This window comes from Chiloscyllium punctatum, chromosome 15, assembly GCF_047496795.1.
Source record: "Chiloscyllium punctatum isolate Juve2018m chromosome 15, sChiPun1.3, whole genome shotgun sequence".
Lineage (NCBI taxonomy): Eukaryota > Metazoa > Chordata > Chondrichthyes > Orectolobiformes > Hemiscylliidae > Chiloscyllium > Chiloscyllium punctatum.
In genome coordinates this window covers 82,032,527-82,054,046 of record NC_092753.1, presented here as the reverse complement: position 1 = coordinate 82,054,046, position 21,520 = coordinate 82,032,527, and the positions used below count along the sequence as shown (strand labels likewise).

The 21,520-nt window shown below is 43.0% G+C and overlaps 1 protein-coding gene across 2 annotated transcripts in view; it reads right to left on the bottom strand.

Moving 5' to 3' along the window:
* Positions 1-21,520, bottom strand: part of LOC140486459 (bromodomain and WD repeat-containing protein 1-like) — a 212,412-nt gene that overhangs the window by 48,581 nt on the left and 142,311 nt on the right. For both annotated transcript variants that reach the window (XM_072585656.1, XM_072585657.1), the window contains 2 exons: positions 19,970-20,052; positions 16,099-16,210 (listed from right to left, as the gene is read on the bottom strand). In XM_072585656.1, coding sequence (XP_072441757.1) covers positions 16,099-16,210; positions 19,970-20,052 — 195 coding nt within the window. The remainder of the gene's footprint in view (positions 1-16,098; positions 16,211-19,969; positions 20,053-21,520) is intronic.

The following is a 21,520-nucleotide window of genomic DNA, read 5'->3' as shown; positions in this document are numbered from 1 at the left end:
AAGGTAGCTTACAGAAGAGGGAGGAAGCTAGGGTCAAGCTCAGCTCTAGAGGATTACAGGCAGGCAAGGAAGGAGCTCAAAAACGATCTGAGGAGAGCCAGGAGGGGGCACGAGAAAGGCTTGGCAGAACGAATTAGGGAGCACACAAAGGCATTTTACATTTATGTGAGGAATAAGAGAATGGTCAAAGAAAGAGTAGGGCCGATCAGGAATAGCATAGGGAACTTGTGTGTGGAGTCTGAGGTGGTAGGGGAAGCCCAAAATGAGTTTTTTGCTTCTGTCTTTATGAAAGAAACAAACTTTGTAGTGAATAAAACCTTTGAAGAGCAGGTGTGCATGCTGGAATGGACAGAGATAGAGGAAGGTGATGTGCTGAAAATTTTGTCAAACATTAAGATTGACAAGTCGCCAGGCCCAGACCAGATTTGTCCTCAGCTGCTTTGGGAAACAAGAAATGCGATTGCTTCGCCACTTGTGAAGATCTTTGCATCCTCACTCTCCACAGGAGTCGTACCTGAGGACTGGAGAGAGGCAATGTAATTCCTCTCTTCAAGAAAGGAAATAGGGAAATCCCCGGCAATTACAGACCAGTAAGTCTCACGTCTGTCGTCTGCAAGGTGTTAGAAAAGATTTGGAGGGATAGGATTTATGACCATTTGGAAGAGCATGGCTTGATTAAATGCAGTCAACATGGCTTTGAGAGCGGCAGGTCATGCCTCACAAACTTTATCGAGTTCTTTGAGGATGTGACTAGAAAAGTTGATGAGGGTCGAGCTGTGGATGTGGTGTATAGGGACTTCAGCAAGGCATTTGATAAGGTTCCCCAAGGTAGGCTCATTCAGACGATCAGGAGGAATGGGATACAGGGGAACTTCGCTGTCTGGATACAGAATTGGCTGGCCAACAGAAGACAGCAAGTGGTAGTAGAAGGAAAATATTCTGCCCGGAAGTCAGTGGTGAGTGGTGTTCCACAGGGCTCTGTCCATGGGCCTCTACTGTTTGTAATTTTTATTAAATGACTTGGATGAGGGGATTGAAGGATGGGTCAGCAAGTTTGCAGATGACACAAAGGTTGGAGGTGTCGTTGACAGTAATAGAGGGCTGTTGTAGGCTGCAGCAGGACATTGACAGGATGCAGAGATGGGCTGAGAGGTGGCAGATGGAGTTCAACCTGGATAAATGCAAGGTGATGCATTTGGAAGGTCAAATTTGAAAGGTGAGTACAGGATTAAGGATAGGATTCTTGGCAGTGTGGAGGAACAAAGGGATCTTGGTGTGCAGGTACTTAGATCCCTTAAAATGGCCATCCAAGTGGACAGGGTTGTTAAGAAAGCACATGGTGTTTTGGCTTTCAGTAACGGGGGATTGAGTTTAAGAGTCGTGAGATCTTGTTGCACCTCTATAAAACTTTGGTTAGACCGCACTTGGAATACTGCGTCCAGTTCTGGTCGCCCTATTATAGGAAAGATGTGGATGCTTTGGAGAGGGTTCAGAGGAGGTTTACCAGGATGCTGCCTGTACTGGAGGGCTTATCTTATGAAGAGAAGTTAACTGAGCTTGGACTTTTTTCATTGGAGAAAAGGAGGAGGTGAGGGGACCTAATTGAGGTATACAAGATAATGAGAGGCATAGATAGAGTCGATAGCCAGAGACTATTTCCCAGGGCAGAAATGGCTAACACGAGGGGTCGTAGTTTTAAGCTGGTTGGAGGAAAATATAGAGGGAATGTCAGAGGCGGGTTCTTTACACAGAGTTGAGAGAGCATGGAATGCATTGCCAGCAGCAGTTGTGGAAGCAAGGTCATTGGGGACATTTGAGACACTGCTGGACATGCATATGGTCACAGAAATTTGAGGGTGCATGCATGAGGATCAATGGTCAGCACAACATCGTGGGCTGAAGGGCCTGTTCTGTGCTGTACTATTCTATGTTCTATGCTGCCAGACCTGAGATTTTTCACTAATTTCTGTTTTTGTTTCAGATTTCCAGCATCTGCAGAGCTTTCAGTTTTTGACCAAAACTAGTAACTGGCTGTTTAATTACCAAGACTTTAGTGACCTTATTGTGCTATATTAAAAAGAATTAACTTGCTCTGCTGACCTGCAAGAAATTGAATGTCCCGGGGATACGGTGGTGTGTTTTTGTCTTATAGGTGGAATATGGGAGGTCTACATTCCCATCCCTTGCCATTCAGGGATGGTTTACATTTTCATCCCCTATTCAGGGATCAATAAGAACATGACAGCTGGAATTTGACTACTCCCCTCCAGTTATAAAAACAAAAATACAATTCACACCAGATCTGGCCATTACGGAATGATTTGCATTACATTATTTCTGGAGGTGAGGTGGTCAGTGCATTGTATCTTGAGTAGCAGGTGAATATGAGAGTGTGACGGAGTTGTTTTGTCAGCATTACTAACTATAATGTAAAAGATTTTGTATAAAGGAAGGACTGTTTCCTTTATTCAGAGACAGACCCTTAGATACGCCTCGCAAGCATGGCAAGGATCGTTCAGAGTTCCTTCAAAGCTTATGTTGCGCTGTGTTTAATAAAATTTGGTTGTTGCGCACAGATGTTGGCATAAAGAAAAAAAGAACTCAACATTTGGTGGCAGAGGTGGGATTCCAAAATAGAGTTTTCAGGTGGACTGAATAAGTGATCGTCTGACTGTCCATTGTGAGAGATGGGTGGGCCTGTCAGGTAAGATTTACCTTGATTTCTCTCCTTTACCTATCCCTCAGACTCTGTAGTAATGGAATCTCTGAGGTAACTTATGCACTTGCATGCTAACGAGTTCACTTTCACAATCATAAGTTACTGGGTTTAATTGGGGTTTGAATCCCCTAGAAAAAGGAGGTTGGAATCCTGTTGTGGTGGGGTTTGCGGCTCAGGAGCATGTTGTTAAAAAAAAATGACTGTGCCTGTCTTTACCAGCCTGCCTTAGACTGGTTGTGAAGAGGGGAGATGCCCCGCACAAAGGTCAGGACCATGAAGTGGGTGTGGACACTATAGACACTAGGTTTGAGGTTCCGGATCATTAAAAAAGAAAAGTTAGTAATTAGGAATTTCAAAGAAAAACATCTGAACAAAATTTGGTACTACTTAAAGTTATCATGTTTATCCTCCACACCTCCCCTTATATGTACTTTTAAGACCACATGGCATCACTGGGAAAAAGGGGAAGAAAGTGGATCCAGTCCTTTGTCCAGGTTTTTATTGTGGGAGTCACAGTTTCTGGGCTGTGGACTCGACTCTGAGTCTTTCCTCTGGGGGAAGGATCTGGCATGGACTGCAGCGCCATATGGTCTGCTGCGAGGGCTTTCTCTTTTTATAAGTGTAATTTTATCGAGAGGAAGCAAAGAACGAGAAATGCTGAAATTCAGGTTGTATGACTACTTGGGTCGAAAAAGAACAGAATAATAGTGAAGAAGAGGCCCTTCAGCCCTCGATGTTGCATCGACCTGTGAACTAATCTAAGCCCATCATGCTACACTATCCCATCATCATCCATATGCTTATCCAAGGACTACTTAAATGCCCCTAATGTGACTGAGTTAACTACATTGGCAGACAGGGCATTTTATACCCATACTACTGTGTAAAGAACCTGCCTCTAACATTTGTCTTAAATCTATCTTCCCTCAATTTGCAGCTATGCTCCCCTCGTACAAGCTGACGTCATCATCCTAGGAAAAAGACTCTCACTATCCACCCTATCTAATCCTCTGATCATCATGTCTCTATCAAATCCCCTCTTAGACTTCTTCTCTCCAATGAGAACAGACCCAAGTCCCTTAGCCTTTCCGTGTAATACCTTCCCTCCAGACCAGGCAGCATCTTGGTAAATCTCCTCTGCACCTTTTCCAATGCTTCCACGTCCTTCCTGTAATGGGGCAACCAGAATTGTACACAATATTCCAAGTGAGGCTGCACTAGCCTTTTATATAGTTGCACCATGACATCATGGCTCTGGAACTCAATCCCTCTACCAATAAAACCTAACATACCATATGCCTTTTTAACAGCACTATCATCCTGATTGGCAACTTTCAGGGATCTATGTACATGAACACCAAAATCTCTCTGCATATCCACACTACCAAGAATCTTTCTATTTACCCAGTATTCTGCCTTCTTGTTATTCTTTCCAAAGTGAATCACCTCACATTTATCTGCATTTGCTACCTCTGAGCATAATTCTGCAGTTTATCCAAGTCCCTCTGCAACACTATTCCACACTGCCTACCACTTCACTGACTTTATCGTCATCTGCAAACTTACTAACCTATCCACCTATGCCTGCGTCTAAGTCATTTATAAAAATAACAAACACAAACAGCAGTGGTCCCAAACAGATCCACTAGTGACCCACCACTAGTAACCATACTTGAGGCTGAATATTTTCCATCAACCACCACTCGCTGCCTTCTTAAAGAAAGCCAGTTTCTAATCCAAACTGCTAAACTACACTCAATCCTATGCCTCTGCATTTTCTCCAAAAGCCTACCATGTGGAATCTTATCAAAGGCTTTACTAAAGTCCATGTACACCATGTCAACTGCCCTACCCTCATCCACATGCTTGGTCACCTTCTCAAAAAGCTCAATAATTTTTTTTTATTTAAGAAGGTGGACTTTCACTAAAATCCATCACGCAAAAGCCGTTATGCAAAAGCTAAAGTAAACTAAACTATTTATATATTGCACAAATTGACAAATTTCAAAACACAGTAAAATACATTATCTATTCCAACATCATCTTAAACACCTGAGTCTTTGCATCTACACTGCATCTACTTAATTTTTTTTAATTCACCAAGTTGAGAGTTTGGTAACCTCTTCCCTTATTATACATATAAATGACCTTAGATTTCCTCAGGCACAAATACCTCCTTCAGGTGTTCTAACCAAACACTTTTGGTTTGGAATTTTCAACTAAAACTCTGGCATTGCAGTTCCAAACTATTCCTTTTGTTCAGAAGAAACTTATAAGTATATCTAAATTCAATCAGGATTTCTGCAAACTGGACAGAAACGTTTTCCAATCTATAGGGAAAAGCAAAATCCTGATCTTTCTAAATAGAAAGTAAAATGATGTTTTTCATTTTTACTTTTTCTGCATTGGGAGAATTTTACAAGCAAACATATCTCCATTACAGGACCTCCCTGTCTCATATTGGTTGCAACAAAAAAAACTCACGACTTTTCCTCATCCACAAGACGAAAACCTACAAGTCACTAGCTTAAAATCCAACCTCGAAAATAAATTATATTGAAATATAGCAAACATTTATTAACTGGTACCTATAGGGCCAGGAGTATGACACAGTTGATCAAGGCATCCACATAATCAATGTAATAACACAAACTAAGTAATAGAAACACAATGCAGGGGATACACACGTCACTGTTATATTTCACTTACAGCATAACATACTTCAATAATAATGCAACTTTGCCTTAGATAAAACTGACTGGCAGAGAGTCTTCTCTCACTCTCAGCTGACTACTCAGACATCAGAGATCCCCTTCCCCTGCCTGATTAATAGTCACATGTTTCTTTCCTTAAATTATGTTTGCACATTTTTACTTCAACGAGGTTAAAATCTAGGAACTTCCTCCCGAACAACATTGTGGTTGCACTTATACCATATCAGCAGTAGAATTTACCATCCATTTCACAAGGGCAAGTAAGGATAGCCAGAAATTACTTGGTCAGTGACACAAATGATTGATTTAAATGTGAGCGTTCGGACTACTTCAATGACGCAAAGGGCTACCAAAGCCAGAGGATTCTGCTTATTTTAAAATAAAGTATACAAAAAAACCCCACTAAAAATAGCTGGTGTTCGACAAAGCAAGACAAGTCACATTGGAAACCATGACACACAATAACTTTGGCATCAACAATTCTTCAAAATCAATCAAGTAAATGAGGTACAAATCAAACTACATTGTGCTGTGTATACTTGACATAAAGAACCTATATGTAATAACTGTCGCCAAGGTTGAAAATGTTCTCCATTTTGCTAAAAGGAGGCTATAGCCTAGTGGCATTATTGCTGGACTATTATTAATTCAGAAATCAGAATCCAGAGAGGAAGGGTCTGAAGGTAATTTCCTGGCAATACTGCAGATGTGAAGCAAGGGTCATTATTGGATATGGATGGCAATTTTGCTGACCTGGACAACAATGAACAGATGTTAGAGAGGATGACCGTACAAAGATGTCACATATTTTAGCATCAGGGTGATCAGCAAATATTGTTACAGTGCATGCACAGATGTGATCAGAGTTACGATATGGGGCAAGGGAGAAGTGAAAGCGAGGGTTGACAAAGCAAACCTTCACCTCCCAGGTAGAAGCAGGGAGACTGTGCTAGGAATGGCATCAATGAGGGAGGGAAGGCTAGCACAAGAAACTAGTTTCTGGATTAGTGGTGCTGGAAGAGCACAGCAGTTCAGGCAGCATCCGAGGAGCAGTAAAAGCGACGTTTCGGGCAACAGCCCTTCATCAGGAATAAAGGCAGAGAGCCTGAAGTGTGGAGAGATAAGTGAGAGGAAGGTGGGGGGTAGGGAGAAAGTAGCATAGAGTACAATAGATGAGTGGGGGAGGGGATGAAGGTGATAGGTCAGGGAGGAGGGTGGAGTGGATAGGTGGAAAAGAAGAAAGGCAGATAGGACAAGTCATGGGGACAGTGCTGAGCTGGAAGTTTGGAACAAGGGTGAGGTGGGGGAAGGGGAAATGAAGAAACTGTTGAATGCCACATTGATGCCCTGGGGTTGAAGTGTTCCGAGGCGAAAGATGAGGCGTTCTTCCTCCAGGCATCTGGTGGTGAGGGAGTGGCGGTGAAGGAGGCCCAGGACCTCCATGTCCTTGGCAGAGTGGGAGGGGGAGTTGAAATGTTGGGCCACGGGGTGGTGTGGTTGATTGGTGCGGGTGTCTCGGAGATGTTCCCTAAAGCGCTCTGCTAGGAGGCGCCCAGTCTCCCCAAATGTAGAGGAGACCACATCAGGAGCAACGGATACAATAAATGATATCAGTGGATGTGCAGGTAAAACTTTGATGGATGTGGAAGGCTCCTTTAGGGCCGCGGATGGAGGTGAAGGAGGTGGTGTGGGCACAGGTTTTGCAGTTCCTGTGGCAGGGGAAGGTGCCAGGATGGGAGGGTGGGTTGTAGGGGGGCGTGGACCTGACCAGGTAGTCACAGAGGGAATGGTCTTTGCGGAAGGCGGAAAGGGGTGGGGAGGGAAATTTATCCCTGATGGTGGGGTCTTTTTGGAGGTGGCGGAAATGTCAGCGAATGATTTGGTTTATGCAAAGGTTGGTAGGGTGGAAGGTGAGCACCAGGGGCGTTCTGTCCTTGTTATGGTTGGAGGGGTGGGGTCTGAGGGCGGAGGTGCGGGATGTGGACGAGATGCGTTGGAGGGCATCTTTAACCACGTGGGAAGGGAAATTGCGGTCTCGAAATGAGGATGCCATCTGTTGTGTTCTGTAGTGGTCCTCCTGGGAGCAGATACGGCGGAGGCGGAGGAATTGGGAACACGGGATGGCATTTTTGCAAGAGGTAGGGTGGGATGAGGTATAATCCAGGTAGCTGTGGGAGTCGGTGGGTTTGTAAAAAATGTCAGTGTCAAGTCGGTCGTCATTAATGGAGATGGAGAGGTCCAGGAAGGGGAGGGAGGTGTCAAAGATGGTCCAGGTAAATTCAAGGTCAGGGTGGAATGTGTTGGTGAAGTTGATGAATTGCTCAACCTCCTCGCGGGAGCACGGGGTGGCGCCAATGGAGTCATCAATGTAGTGGAGGAAGAGGTGGGGACTGTTGCCGGTGTAATTACGGAAGATCAACTGTTCTACGTAGAACAGTCAATCTTCCGTAATTACGTAGAACAGTCGATCTTCCGTAATTACACCGGCACCTCTCCCCCCCCTCTTCCTTCGCTACATTGATGACTGCATTGGCGTCACCTTGTGCTCATGCGAGGAGGTTGAGCAATTCATCAACTTCACCAACTACCTGGATTACACCTCTTCCCACCCTACCTCTTGCAAAAATGCCATCCCGTATTCCCAATTCCTCAATCTCTGCTGTATCTGCTCCACCACAGAACACACCAGATGGCCTCCTTCTTTAGAGACCGCAATTTCCCTTCCCACGTGGTTAAAAATGCCCTTCAACGCATCTCATCCACATCCCGCACCTCCGTCCTCAGACCCCACCCCTCCAACCATAACAAGGACAGAACGCCCCTGGTGCTCACCTTCCACCCTACCAACCCTTGCATAAACCAAATCATTCACTGACATTTCCGCCACCTCCAAAAAGACCCCACCACCAGGGATATATTTCCCTTCCCACCCCTTTCCGCCTTCCACAAAGACCGTTCCCTCCGTGACTACCTGGCCAGGTCCACGCCCCCCTACAACCCACCCTCCCATCCTGGCACCTTCCCCTGCCACCGCAGGAACTGCAAAACCTGCGCCCACGCCTCCTCCCTCACCTCCATCCAAGGCCCTAAAGGAGCCTTCCACATCCAAAGTTTTACCTGCACATCCACTAATATCATTTATAGTATCCGTTGCTCCTGTTGCGATCTCCTCTACATTGGGGAGACTGGACACCTCCTAGCACAGCGCTTTAGGGAACATCTCCAGGACACCCGCACCAAGCAATCACACCGCCCTGTGGCCCAACATTTCAACTCCCCCTCCCACTCTGCCGAGGACATGGAGGCCCTGGGCCTCCTTCACTGCTGCTCCCTCACCACCAGACGCCTGGAGGAAGAATGCCTCATCTTCCGCCTCAGAACACTTCAACCCCAGGGCATCAATATGGACTTCAACAGTTTCGTCATTTCCCCTTCCCCCACCTCACTCTAGTTCCAACCTTCCAGCTCAGCCCTGTCCCCATGACTTGTCCTATCTGCCTATCTTCTTTTCCACCTATCCACTCCACCCTCTCCCTGACCTATCACCTTTATCCCCTTCCCCACTCACCTATTGTACTCTTTGCCACTTTCTCCCCACCCCACCCTCCTCTAGCTTATCTTTCCACGCTTCAGGCTCTCTACCTTTATTCCTAATGAAGGGCTTTTGTCCGAAACATCGCTTTTACTGCTCCTCGGATGCTGCCTGAACTGCTGTGCTCTTCCAGCACCACTAATCCGGAATCTGGTTTCCAGCATCTGCAGTCATTGTTTTTACCTACAAGAAACTAGTCTCCATTGCCTGGAGTCATAAAACTTAGAGACGTTTTATAGAAATACCTGGTGGTCTTTTTTTTTAAAAAAGAGGAAGGATTATTGAAATGCCACAGTAGATACTGTAGATTATTTAAAAGGCTGTGCTTATAGTTACTGGCTGCAGCTGCACAACAGGCCATTTGTGGAATCAAGACAAATGTCCTCAGTCATCCTGCCCCATCTTCCTGTTGGTCTGGAGCTGCCATCATTGTGAATGGAGTAATCGGTGGTGACATTGTTTCTCCTCAGCCAGCTACATGACCAATTTGATGGATATTATTTAGGACTAGACATGGATACTATTTAATTGGCCAATTCTGAAAGTAGGAATTATAACTTTATTTTTTCTTGTGACTGGTGGAATGGAGGGGCTACCTTGACAGCACACTCCTGGAAGTTGTAACAAAGAGATGATCAAATCTGTCAAAGGCAAGAGAGAATAATATAGGATAATGATTGAGCCAATTTGTGAATTTGGGCCATTTCATTATTTTGTGAAAGGCTAATTAGATTGGAGAAATTTAGAGAGGGAAAGATGGGTCTCAGTTTGGATGATGACAATAAAGTGCTGAATTCTCTCAGCCCATGACCAACGTGACCAATGGCAAGTTAACTGGGAAACCATGGTGTGATTGGTAAAATGAGACTCTCGACTTGAAAAAGAATCTTATTCTGCAGTCGTGATTTGAATGATGAGACAAGAATCTCAGTACTGAGTGACGAGAAGCATAATTTCATGCATGAACCCCTCAGTATTATTAATAATGTTGACCTTGTTTACGTGTGGTTTATTATTCTCCCACACACTAGAGAGAAACAAATGGCAACAATTCCCAACATGGAAGTCGGTAGGAGAGAGGGTTGATGAAGGGCTTATGCCGGAAACGTCGATTCCCCTACTCTTTTCATCTATGGGATGAAATAAGGAAGCACTGTTTTAAAACTAGTGTTTTAAAGAATTGCTGCATGTTCTGACGAGCAAGTAAGCTGTGACCTGACACTCATGGCAAGCATCAGGTAAACACTTAATTAATCAAGCAGCACAAACTGGAGCTGATGGGTTGTGTATAGATGCAGCTGGGTAGAAACTAAAACTTCATTGATAACCAGTTGCTAGTCTATAGATCAGCTGCAAAACCTAAGCTCGGTCTCAGTAACTGAACAGTATGGAGCTGTGGACCAAATAACGAAGTGATTTGATCTCGAGCAGCTTAGGTGCTGACTCTGCTCTCTGGAGTCAAAACAGCTTTGAACTTGAAGAAAACCAATGTATTATGCATTTAGCAACTTTGCAAACTGTGACACTTAATTGATAAATCCACCCTTTGAAAGTGGAAAACTTGTCTCTTGAAAGTGAGTTATTTGAGGTGGTGACGAGACAGGTCAATGAAAGTCGAGCAATGGATATGGTGTATATGGACTTCAAGGCATTTGATAAGGTTCCCACAGTAGGCTCATTCATAAAGTCAGGACATATGGGATACAGGGAGGTTTGGCTGTCTGGATTCAGAATTGGCTGGCTAACAGAAGGCAGACAGTGGTTGTAGATGGCAAGTATTCTGCCTGGAAGTTAGCAGTGAGTGGTATCCCGCAGGGCTCTGTTCTTGGGCCTCTGCTCTTGGTTGTTTTTACAAATGACTTGAATGAGGAGGTTGAGGGGTCAGTTAGTAAATTTGCCGATTACACAAAGGTTGGAGGTGCCATTGATAGTATCGAGGGCTATTGCAGGCTGCAGCGTGACAGACAGGGTGCAGAGCTGGGCTGAGAAATGGCAGGTGGAGTTCAACCTGGATAAATGCGAAGTGATGCATTTTGGAAGGTCGAACTTGAATGCTGAAGATAGGATTAAAGACAGGATTCTTGGCAGTGTGGAGAAAGAGGGACCTTGGTGTTCAAGTGCACAGATCCCTCAAAGTTGCCACCCCAGTGGAAAGGGTTGTTAAGAAAGCATATGGTGTTTTGGCTTTCATTAACAGGGGGAATCGAGTTTAAGAGCCACAAGGTTTTGCTGCAGCTCTACAAGAGCCTGGTGAGACCATACTTGGAATATTGTGTCCAGTTCTGGTCGCCCTATAATATGAAAGATACGGAGGCTTTGGAGAGGGTGCAAAGAAGGTTTAACAGGATGCTGCCTGGACTGGACGGTTTGTCTTATGAACAGAGGTTGACTAAGCTCAGACTTTTCTCTCTGGAGAGGAGGAGGAAGAGAGGTGACCTGATCGAGGTATATGAGGTAATGAGAGGCATGAATAGAGTGAACAGCCAGAGACTTTTCCTCAGGATAGAACTGACTGGCACGAGAGGTCATATGTTAAGATATTAGGAGGAAGGTATAGAGACGACGTCAGAGGTAGGTTCTTTACACAGAGAGTTGTAAATACATGCAATGCGTTGCCAGCAGTGGTGGTGAAAGCAGAGTCATTAGGGATATTTAAGGGATATGTGCTGGACATGCACATGGACAGCAGTGAATTGAGGGGTGCGTCGGTTAGATTATTTTATTTTAGATTAGGAATAATCCTCGGCACAACATCATGGGCCTAAGGGCCTGTTATCCGCTGTATTTTTCTGTGTTCTAAAATCAGTGAAAACATCTGGAGAAAGACAACTGAAAAGCAATGTTTAACAAGCATAGGAATCATAATGATCATCTCAGCAATCCATGAATAGGAACGACTGAAGTGCCTTTGCAGTTTTCCTCCATCAATAATCTATGTTTCCCTGTCTGTGTGTGCACAAGTGTGTTTAATGGGGTGTTTGATTTGTAGTATTATATGTCAATGTTTTGTAACTATTTAGCTGCATCTAGAGTCTAATTACTTAGAATAAATTGTAACTCTTGTTATCGCAAAGATGTTGGGAAGATAGAGGAAAGAAACTCGAAAGGGTTCAGTGAAGGTTTACAAGGATGTTGCCAGGGTGGGAGGGTTTGAGCTATAGGGAAAGGCTGAATAAAATGGAGTCAAGGTTTTTTCCCCGGGTAGGGGAGTCCAAAACTAGTTGGTACAGGTTTAAGATGACAAGGAAAAGATTTAAAAGGGGCCTAAGGAACAACGTTGTCACACAGAGGGTAGTGCATGTATGGACTGAACTGTCAGAGAAGGTCATGGAGGCTGGTACAATTAGTTAAAGGGCGTTTGGATGGATATATGAACAGGAAGGGTTTTGAGGGCTGTGGGCCAAATGCTGGCAAAAGGGAGGAGATCAATTTACAATATCAGGTTGGCATGGAAGAGTTGGACCAAGCCTGGTCCAGTCAAGTTGGGTTTGGAAACCAGGTAAATCAGAACGTTTTATGCACTTATTTTAAAATGTTTAATTTTTGTGACGACTCTGGGAATAGTGGACTCGACTTCCAGTGTGCTACCCAGAGTTAAGACAACAGCATAATCCCAGTTGGAGCAGAAATGAGGAGGAATTGTTTCACTGAGGGTAGTGAATCTGTGGATTTTTTTTAAACCACCAGTGGCTGTCGAGGCTTGGTCGTCAGGTATATTTAATAACAATATAGACAGATTTTAATTACTAAGGGAATCAAGGATCACGAAGCAAAGCCAGAAAATTGAATTGAGAATTATCAGGTCAGACACGATCTTATTGAATGGCAGAGCGAGCATGAAGGGCCTTCCACATCCAAAGTTTCACCTGCACATCCCCACCTTACCCAGTTCCAACATGTCAGCACAGCACCATCCTCATGACCTGTCCTACCTGCCAATCTTACTTCCCACCTATCTGCCTCACCCTCCTCTTCGACAACCTATCACCTTCATCCCCACCTCCATCCACCTATTGTACTTCTAGCTACCTTCTCCTCAGCCCCACCCGCCTCCCATTTATCTCTCCACTCCGGAGGCTCCCTGCCTCATTCCTGATGAAGGGCTTTTGCCCGAAACATCAACTTTTCTGCTCCTCGGATGCTGCCTGACCTGCTGTCCTTTACCAGCACCACTCTAATCTGGACTCTGATCTCCAGCATTTACAGTCCTCACTTTCGCCTATGAAGGGCCAAATAGCCTAATTCTGCACTTTGGTCTTGTGATCGTATGGTAATCACTACCCGCACCCTCTATCACAGGCTTTGCATTGGACACATGCCAGACATACCTCCAATTCATTTCAAAAACAGTTATCCATATCAAGGCTGCATGTTGGAATGCCATGGCACCTTTCAGTACAATGCTGCTGCTAGGCCATTTTGCATGTACCAATCTCACGCAATGGAGCAGAGTGCACCTCGGGTCCTGAGCTTACTTTTTTTAGGACTCACTGATTTCACATCTGCTAAGCTGCTTAGCCTTGCCTAGCCTTTTTGTGCTTGCCATATTACTCACACCTCACAGGGGCACAGTCTTGCCTTGCAACAGAGACACAAAGCCAAACAGCATGTCATATTTGTCAGTAGTGATCAATCAAGTGTGTGGGCATGCTTATGTACAGTTCAGTATCAATATTACACATGCAGGAAACACAATGTATTTAAACTAAATGGCGATGTCTCCAAATATAAAAGGAACAGTTCTCAGTCAAGGAGGACTGTTGTCAAAGAATCCACACCAGTCTTAGAATCACAGACTCCCTACAGTGTGGAAGCAGGCCATTTTGCCCATCAACTCCAGGAGGGTGGAATTGAACCCAGGTCCCCAGTGCTGTGAGCTGAGCCGTTGTTCCACTCCCCGACAGTCAAGGATAGCGTCTGATCTCAAACTACAGGCATGGACACAGACTCAGTTGACCTCTTGGGGCAGTCAGGGTTAGGGGTTACTTATCACTACAGTCTTGGGAGTGAACCACAGTCAGTCCTCCAGGTCCACTGCAATCAGTCTGGCAATTACTGGTTAGTCAGTCAGGGAGTTGTACAGAGATCAAAATTTACAGAGTTTCACAGACATTGAACTATTGTGAATTGGGAGAAGGATAATGATGGACTTTGAGACAGCATACAGATTGGTGGAATGGGCAAACATCTGATAGATGAAATTCCATGTTGAAAAATGGGAAGTAACGTATTTTGATAGTATAATGGAAGGAAATACAATCTAAAGTCATAATCTAAGTCGGGGTGGGGGTGGAGGGAGGAGGTGATGGAGGAGCAGAGCGATAGGGATTATATTTACACAAATTACTGAAGGCAGCAGTTGAGAAAGCAGTTAAATCAGCATGTTAGAATCCTGGACTTTATAAATAACAGCAGAGTACACATACAAGGAAACTAAAATGGACCTTTTAATAATAACGATTCAGCTTCAAGTAAAATATTACATCTAATTCTGGAAACCATACTTTGCAAAGATATGAAGGTTCATAGAAAAGGCACAGAAAAGATTTTAAAAATTTGTTTGAGGAACAAGAAACTTCAAAAACAACACAAGACTGTAGAGGTTGTGAGTCAGAGAATAGAACATACTTTGAATCGGAGATTTGATTGGTATTTAAAATAACCTGGTCATTAGACAGAGTAGATAGTATTATGATGGGAATACTGGATAAGTTAGATCCTAGAATGAAATCTGGCTTCATACGGTTAATAGGTTTGTTTTGCTTGTTTTAGTAAGTTATTGTAGTGGGTAATCACAGATATTTTCACATGAGGCTGCAGACTTCCTATAACAGCAAAACAGAACTTTACAATAAAAAAAATGAAAAGCATGCCGAACTATATAAATTATTGAAGATGGTTAGCAAGGGAACCATAAGGCCATAAGACATAGGAGCCGAAATTAGGCCATTCAGCCCATCGAGTCTGCTCCACCATTCAATCATAGCTGAAGCATTTCTCAACCCAGTTCTCCTACTTTCTCCCTGTAGCCCTTGATACTCAAGACCCTATCAATCAGTCTTAAACATACTCAATGGCCTGGGCTCCACAGCCTTGTCGCAAATTTCATAGATTCACTATTCTCTGACTGAAGCAGTTTCTCCTTATCTCCATTCCAAAATGTCTTCCCTGTTCTTTAAGGCTATGCCCTCAGGTCAGAGTCTCTCCTATCAATAGAAACATCTGCCCAAAATCGACTCTGTCCAGGCCATTCACAACTCTATGTTTCAATTAGATCCTCCTCATCCTTCTAAATTCCATTGAATATAAACCCAGAGTTCTCGAGCATTCCTCATATGTTAAGCTTTTCATTCCTGGGACCATTCTCATAAACTTCCTCTGAACATGCTCTAGGGCCAGTTCATCCTTCCTGAGATGTGGGGCCCAAACCTTCTCACAATACTCCAAGTGTGGTCCGACCGCAGCCTTATAGAGTGTCAGAAGTACATCCCTGCTTTTATATTCAAGTCCTCTCAAAATGAATGCTAACGTTGCATTTATTTTGAAAGACACGGCAAAACAATGTTTCATTCTCTGTCTCAATAATATCTATGAAAGACTGAAAACCGGAGAATCTTTCAATAACTTTAAGTTTTAGAGTGCTGCTTAACAGTTTCTTGGCCTTTGACTATGAAAACAAATCAACAACTTTTCCAAATCTGCCAACATGAATATTTCCTCAAATTTGACTGGTTATATTTCTAACAACCTGCACATTTTAAATCAAACGCTCTTCATTTAGAAGTTTCACAAAGTCTACTTTTGCTGAGGTAACTGCCCTGAATTGTATTTTGGGAACAAAAATTCAACTTGCTTTTGAACTCAACATGATGCCTTCTGAGCTGAATTCATAAACGTACTTCAAAATTGCTGATGACACAAAGATTGGAGGTGCCGTTGATAGTATCAAGGGCTACTGCAGGCATTACTCCTTATTTTATCACAAATGTTGAGTTGCAATTAAGTATTTATGAAAAATTATTGCTGTAAATCCAAAACACAACTTAGTGTTCAGATATAGCTGTCGAACTTACCGAACAGTGTAGCACTGGAAATGACTATCTGGATATGCTGGCTGGAATGGCTCTTGAGTTAATACTGACCCAAACCACCAAACATCGTCTATTATTGATCGGAATTTGTCACCTGCAGCAACAGAATAAATAGGAGTGATGATTAACTAATTGAATGGTGTGACAGTTATCTAACTTCAGAATAGCTTTCAATACTCAATGATTGGAGTGGCAGATGGTATTTAATTTAAGAAATGTGAGGTGCTGCATTTTGGAAAGGCAAATCAGCACAGGGCTTACACACTAAATGGTAAAGTCCTGGCAGTTTTGTTTTATTTTATTTATTCATTTTGTGGAATGAGAGCATCACTGGCTAGCTCGATTTATTGCCCATCAGAAGGTGATCATGAGCTTTAACTGCTACAATCCAACTGCTGTGGGTTGACCCACAATGCAACTAACGAGGGAATTCCAGGATTTTGACCCAGCGACAGTGCAGGAATGCCGATATGTTTCCAAGTCAGGATGGTGAGTTGCTTGGAAGGGAACTTGAAGGTGGTGGTGCTCCCATATATCTGCTGCCCTTGTCCTTCTAGATGGAAGTGGTTGTGGGTTTGGAAGGTGCTGCCTGAGGATCTTTGGTGAATTTCTGCTGTGCATCTTGTAGATAGGAAACATTGATGTTACTGAGCATCGGTGGTGGAGTGAGTGGATGTTTGTGGATGTAGTGCCAATCAAGTGGGCTGCTTTGTCCTGGATTGTGACAAACTTCAAGTGTTGTTGGGGCTGCACTCATCCAGACAACTGGGGAGTATTCCATCATACTCCTGACATGTGCCTTGTAGATGGTAGACAGGCTTTGAGCAGTCAAGTATTCCAAGCTTCAGAACTACTACTATCATCATTGTTTTATGTGGCAAGTCCAGTCGAGTGTCTGGTCAATGATAACCCCCAAGATGTTGTTACAGGAGTTTTGTTGATGGTAACACTATAGAATGCCAAGGGACGGTGGTTAGATTGTCTCTTGCAGTCAAATGTAGCCTTGATTTCAAGGGTTATCACACTCACCTCACCTGTGGGATTCAGCTCTTTTGTCCATGTTTGGACCAAGGCTGTAATGAGGTTAGGAGCGGAGTAGCCTTGGTGGAATCCAAACTGGGAATCACTCAGTAGGTTATTGCTGAGCAGGTACTGCTTGACACCACTGCGAACAACACCTTCCGTCACTTTACTGATGAGAGGAGACTGATAGGAATTTGTCCTTTTTTTTATGTACTGGACATATTTGGGCAAACTTCCACATTGTCATTTCGATACCAGTATTGTAACTGCATCAGAACAGTTCGGCTAGGGGTGCAGCAAGTTCTGGAGCACAAGTCTTCAGTACCATTGCCTGAATGCTGTCAGACCCTGTAGCCTTTGCAGTATCCACTGTCTCCAACCGCTTCTTGATATTACATGGAGTGAATCAAATTGGCAGAAGACTGCTATATGCATTGCTGGCAACCACTGGAGGAGATTGAGGTGGACCATCCACTCGTCACTTCTCGCTGAAAATTGCTCGAAAGCTTCAGACATATCTTTTGCACTGATATGCTGGGTTCTTCAATCATTGATGTTGAGGATATTTGTGGAGTCTCAACCTCCAGTGAGTTGTTTAATCATCTACCATCATTCACAGCTGGATGTGGCAGGACTGCAGAGCTTATATTTGATTCACTGGTTGTGGGATTGCTTAGCTTTGTCTATCACTTGCTGTTTGACATGCAAATAGTCCTGTTTGTTGGCTTCACCAGGTTGGCATCTCATCTTCAGTCATGCCTGGTGTTGCTCCTGGCATGCCGTCCTGCATTCTCCATTGAAACGTGGTTGATCCCCTGGATGATCGCAATGGTTGAGTGTGGAATATCCACGAGGTTACAAATTGTGTTGGAGTACAATTCTGCTGCTGTTGATGGCCTGCAGCACCTCATGGATGGCCAGTCTTGAGTTGCTAGATCTGATCGAAGTCTGTCCCATTTAGCAATGGTAGAACCACGCAACATGATGGAGGTTATTCTCAATGTGAAGGTGAGATTTTATCTCCATAAGGGCTGTGCGTTGGTCACTCTTACGGATATTGTCCTGGACAAATGCATCTGCAGCTGACAGATTAGTAAGGATGAGGTCAAGTATGTTTTTCCCTCATTTCTTTTTCCCCTGCCGCGTCTAGCAGCTATATCCCTTTGAACCTGACCAACTTGATGTGTAGCTCTGCTGCCAAGCCACTCTTGGTGGCCGACATTGAAATCCCTCACCTAGAGTACATTTTGAGCTCTTGCTATCCCAAGTGCTTCCTTGAGGTGTTGTTCAGCATGGAAGAGTACAGATTCATGAATTGAGGGAGGATGGTGCGTGGTAATCAACAGTAGGTTTGCTTTCCTGTGTTTAACCTGAAGCCACAAGACGTTGTGGGGTCCGGAGTCAATGTTGAGGACTCCCACAGAAACTGAGTGTTGCTGAACAATGAGATCTTGGAGTGCAGGCTCATAGTTCCTTTAAAGGGGAGTCACAGGTAGATAGGATGGTGAAGAAAGCTTTTGGTATGCTTGCCTTTATTGGTCAGTGCATTGAGTAAAAAAGTTGGGAGGTCATGTTGCATTTGTACAGGACATTGGTTAATCCACTATTGGAATAGTGTGCAATTCTGAACGGATTCAGAAAAAAAATTAGAAGGATGTTTTCAGGGTTGGAAGGTTTGAGCTATAGGGAGATGCTGTACAGACTGGGGATATTTTCTCTGGAAGTGTCGCAGGTTGAGGGGTAAGCTTATAGATGTTTATAAAATCGCAAGGAGCATGGATAAGGTAAATAGACAAGGTCCTTCCATGGGTTGGGAGAGTCCAAAACTCAAGGACATAAATTTAAAGTAAGGGGGCAAGTTTTAAAAGGGACACCTGTTTTACACAGAGGGTGGTGCGTGTATGGAATAAGCTGCCAGAGGAAGTGGAGGAGGCTGGTACAATTACAACATTTAAAAGACATCTGGATGGGTATATAAATAGGAAGGGCTTAGAGGGACGTGGGCCAAATGCTGGCAAATGGGACGAGATTTATTTAGGATACCTGCTTGGAATAGACGAGTCTGAGCAAAGGATCTGGTTCTGTGCTGTATACTTCTATGACTCCATGATTAATCATAAAATGCAACAACACATTAAGTCCTCAATTGAGAAAGAGATGACTTGTACTAATGTTATTTTCTTGTAAGCAACAGATTCCCACGGCCAAGAGAAAAAAAATTGAAGAGAATTCACAGATCACGTACAGTGGTTTGGCTGCAAGTGAGGTGGGAAGAAGGGGAATATCAAAGAGGACGTCATTTGTCCCCAGAAGTATTTTTAGAATAATCTTCAGGATGTGGATATTGAATCCAAGCAGAGCTGCTGAAAAACCATTTCTAAAAAAACCGTACTCTGCGCAACATTTCACCATATTATTACCACTATAATTCTGTAATTTCCATCCTCTGAAAGCAATCACAACTACAGAACCATAAACTGTCCAGCTAAGAACAAAAAGAGACAGCATTGTTCAATAACATTGACCAATGATAAAATACACTGTGGGTCTACTAAATTAATAGAATGTGCCCATAACTCTTACATTCTGAAGAAGAATGAAGCTGGAGGAAGTAATTTGAACAACTTCATAAGTAGATTGCATCACTTGTTAAAGTTAAGGAGCTACTCTCAAGCCCATCTTCCAGAAGAATTTCAAATAATTGCAGTGAGTGACCCTCACTATAATAATAAAATTGAGATTTAGAACAACGTTTGAGAAAAATGTTTAGCCTCAGTTTCTTTTAAAAATCAAAAATTTAAACTTTGAAACATAATGAATTAAAACTTACCAGCTTTCCAATTCCTCTCCCTTGCTTCATCATAAAACTGACGTAATACAAGAAAATCAATTACATCAGGCATGTCATGATATCTGAAACATAGAACAGTACATAACTTATCAGAATGATGTGCAAAAGTACATTTGATACAGGTAGTGCTTAACCAAAATTGGGGCTGACTGGAGCAGAGTGAAAGATATCTTGGTTTGCATCTGACAGGATCTGAAACACAATAAATAATCAAATATATGAATTAGAAACATGAGTAGGCCACTCACGTTTTCAAGCTGCTCCAAACAGTCAATAAGATCATGGCTGACCTAATCACTTCATAAACCCCACCCCACCGTCACAATAACCTTTCATTCCCTAAATTATCAAGAGCTCAACTCCCCCCACTTTAAAAATATTCAAACTCCCTGCTTTTGATGTTAAGCTCACTACCTTTTGGGGAAAAAAAGTCCCATAGTCTTTCAATCCTTGTGAGAAAAAAATTTTCATCCGTTTTAAATGGGCAACCACTAATTATGGACTATCAAACAAGTGGAAGCATTCTTTTCACATCCACCCTTCAGGATCTTGTTTTTCAATCAAGTTGCCCTTTTACCCTTATGAACTTTCACAAGTCTGGCCTATCCCATGTTTTCTCACAAGATAACCTGTACATTTCAAGCTGTCATCAGGCAGACCTTCACTCATGGCCTTTCCATTCCTGGCGCAACTGAAGCATAACCAGCACAAATTTGTATTCATTTCCTATTACAATAATCAATAGGATTCTATTAACTTTCCTAATTATTTGTTGTACCGGCAAAATGAAGCCCCAGCACTGAATCCTAAGGCACACCATTCATTATACCTGGTCAACCAGAAAATGATCTACTTATGTCTATTTTCTGTTTTTTGTATCTGGCCAACCTTCTATCCATGCCTTTTATTCTAAACAAATATCTATGATGTGACACCTTACCAAATTCCTTCTGAAATGTAAGTACAGTACATCCATCAGCTTCCCTTTATCCACAGCACACATTTCCTCAAAGGTGTCAATAAATTAGTAAACAATGTGTCTTATTCAAAGCCCACTTGATTTGCTTGAACTTTTATAACTGATCTTCAATAATAGTTTTATCAACTCTTCAACAGATGTTAAATCAAATACAAGTATAGTTTAATTAAAAGTGACAAATTGTCATAAGTTAGAGATATTAACTTCAGAAAAAGGATTACTCAAACAAGTAGATTTTACATATAGACAACATGTTGGTAAAATATTACACTAAACCAGGGGTGGAGAACCTGCGGCCTTAAGGCTGCATGTGGCCTTCTAGGCCATTGTGTGTGGCCTTTTGAATGGATCCAAATTTTGCAGAACCAATCTTTTAGTTTTTATTAATATGTTTTTTCGTCCTTGATTATTTTTATTTTAATCTTAAAATGAATGTATTTAAAATACCAGAGAGTAAAAGAAAATTAAATGAAATAATTGTGACTGACCGCCAAAATTTAAAAATTGGTAAGTCATAAGGGCTGAAACTGCAGACCTCCATGCAGCAACCA